The 2,339-nt window shown below is 29.4% G+C and overlaps 1 protein-coding gene across 1 annotated transcript in view; it reads left to right on the top strand.

Moving 5' to 3' along the window:
• LOC111087350 (rho guanine nucleotide exchange factor 12-like) overlaps nt 1-2,339 on the top strand; it is a 34,985-nt gene that overhangs the window by 20,040 nt on the left and 12,606 nt on the right. The window contains exon 5 of the mRNA XM_022393689.1: nt 381-438. Coding sequence (XP_022249397.1) covers nt 381-438 — 58 coding nt within the window. The remainder of the gene's footprint in view (nt 1-380; nt 439-2,339) is intronic.

Below are 2,339 nucleotides of genomic sequence, written 5' to 3' on the forward strand. Positions count from 1 at the left end.
CATAATATCATCATCCTTTTATCTTGTAGGCTTAAAAGATAACCACAGAACCATGGTAGAATAGTGTGACTTAGTTGTATATACCATGTAATTAAAGACACCCATTTATCATTCATAATATCATCAACCTTTTATCTTGTAGGCTTAAAAGATAACCACAGAACCATGGTAGAATAGTGTGACTTAGTTGTATATACCGGTATATGTAATTAAAGACACCCATTTATCATTCATAATATCATCAACCTTTTATCTTGTAGGCTTAAAAGATAACCACAGAACCATGGTAGAATAGTGTGACTTAGTTGTATATACCGGTATATGTAATTAAAGACACCCATTTATCATTCATAATATCATTTTTTTTTTTTGAACTACAGGTGAATGGAACTTTGGTTACCCAAGCTAATCACAGTGAAGTTGTGGAGCTTATTAAATGTAAGTTCATTTTATCACAGCTGTTTTGAGGAGTTAAGACTGACAAGTGTATTAAACTCACTATTCATATTGTGACAGTTGTAAAGATTTTTAAAACTTATTCATAAAATTTACTTAATGATCAAATAAGAAAATTTGGTGACTTTTTTCAACTCGTGTAGTATTCTTAGTGCAGTATTTTGCAATTTGCAGCTGTATATAAAGAATACAAACTTCAGTGGATTCTCCTCAAACCTTGAACCTGAAGTAATGTTCTTTATGATTCATCAGAATTTAGATGGTTCATCAATAAATCTTAATTTTTTATTCTTTTCAATCCATGTAATTTAATAAACAAATCCATAATTAAATTTAATAGTGGGTTTTGGCATTTGGGTATTAAATCATTTGTATGGTTTGTTCACTTTATGATAACTTAAGACTAATTATTAATTAATCTTATTTGATATTAATTAACAATTAACATATGTCCAGTATTTTAGTTGCTAATATGCTGTCAAGGAAATCCTGAGATCAAATATCTACATAAAGTGAGACACAGAATCACATTAACAGGATTCATAAATGTACATAATGCTTGCAATTGAGGACACTGTATGGTGTTAACAGAGGGCATATGCAAGTTGTTGGAACATGGTCTATGGAGAAACTATAAATACACAACAGAAAACCACATTTTACACAATCAGTACATGATACATCATTAATCATATTTATTAAATGAATACCCACACTTTTGTAAAACTTAAAAAATGTGACTGGTGTTTTGGCTAATTATCAGTGATAGAGAGTAGAATAAAATACATGTGGTTACCTATGGTGTTAATTAAGTTCAAAGGTTGACTTGAAGTGTGTTGAAGAGAGATGGCAGTGAAATTAAAAATTATTTCATATAAACAACCTAAAGTACATAGTTTTTCAAAAGCCTAATTTAATGTAATAGTTTGCAAGTATCATTATAAAACATTCAAGTTTGACGTTCTGAATAACACACACACTTTTATGTTTGAAACTATAAACTTCTTTCAATTTATGATTACAAATATTCCAGATAAGTTATGCTGCAATAATTATTACAACTTATTAGATACAATAGAAATTGTTCAGCATTACAGATTTTATGAACAGAGCTCAAAAACTCTTCATGATTTTACACACATTAAGCTTCTTCTATTGGTATTTTTTGTCACCGTATTTTTAGTAACCTCTTCCTACCAATTATAAATAGTAATTTTACAGACTACCACAATTTTACAAAAACTGTAACATCTGCATTTTAATTTACTTAATTAAAGATAATGAACAACTTGTATAAGGTGACCACTGTTAGTTCTACTTCCTAGAAATGAATAAAAATCCTATAACCCGAGCACTTTCGAAAGGTGGACCTTTCATCTTCAGGGAAAATTAGGAATGGTGGTGTAATCGATTGAGTGATACATACATATATATATAAAGGGAGTTTAGTGACATCATGAAGGTCATCTAGTTTTCCTGGAAATGTTTAGTCTATTTCTCTATGTACTGTTGTAAGCATCTCATTTCCAGTACGGTGTAGCCGATAGCAAGAGTGTATGTGAAAAGGTGTTAGGGATAGATACATGTATATTTGAAACTATACTTAAGTGTTTAAGTGAAATAAAGGTGACACCTAGAGACTGATTGAAAATGATATGTTATGTTAATCAATTTATAAAAACAGGTATGGAAAATTATTTTAAATAAATAGTAAGTTTTAAGAAATTCAGCGTTCACATTACATGAAAAAAAATAAGACAAAGAGTTAAAAATTTATTTTTACTGACAGAGATGAAAACAATGAACGGAGATCACTGATTCCAGGATCTAGATTAATCTGAAAGGTTGAACAGTGTTTAGATAAGCAAACCAATAAGCTTTAC

This window comes from Limulus polyphemus, unplaced genomic scaffold, assembly GCF_000517525.1.
Source record: "Limulus polyphemus unplaced genomic scaffold, Limulus_polyphemus-2.1.2 Scaffold2043, whole genome shotgun sequence".
NCBI classification, from domain to species: domain Eukaryota; kingdom Metazoa; phylum Arthropoda; class Merostomata; order Xiphosura; family Limulidae; genus Limulus; species Limulus polyphemus.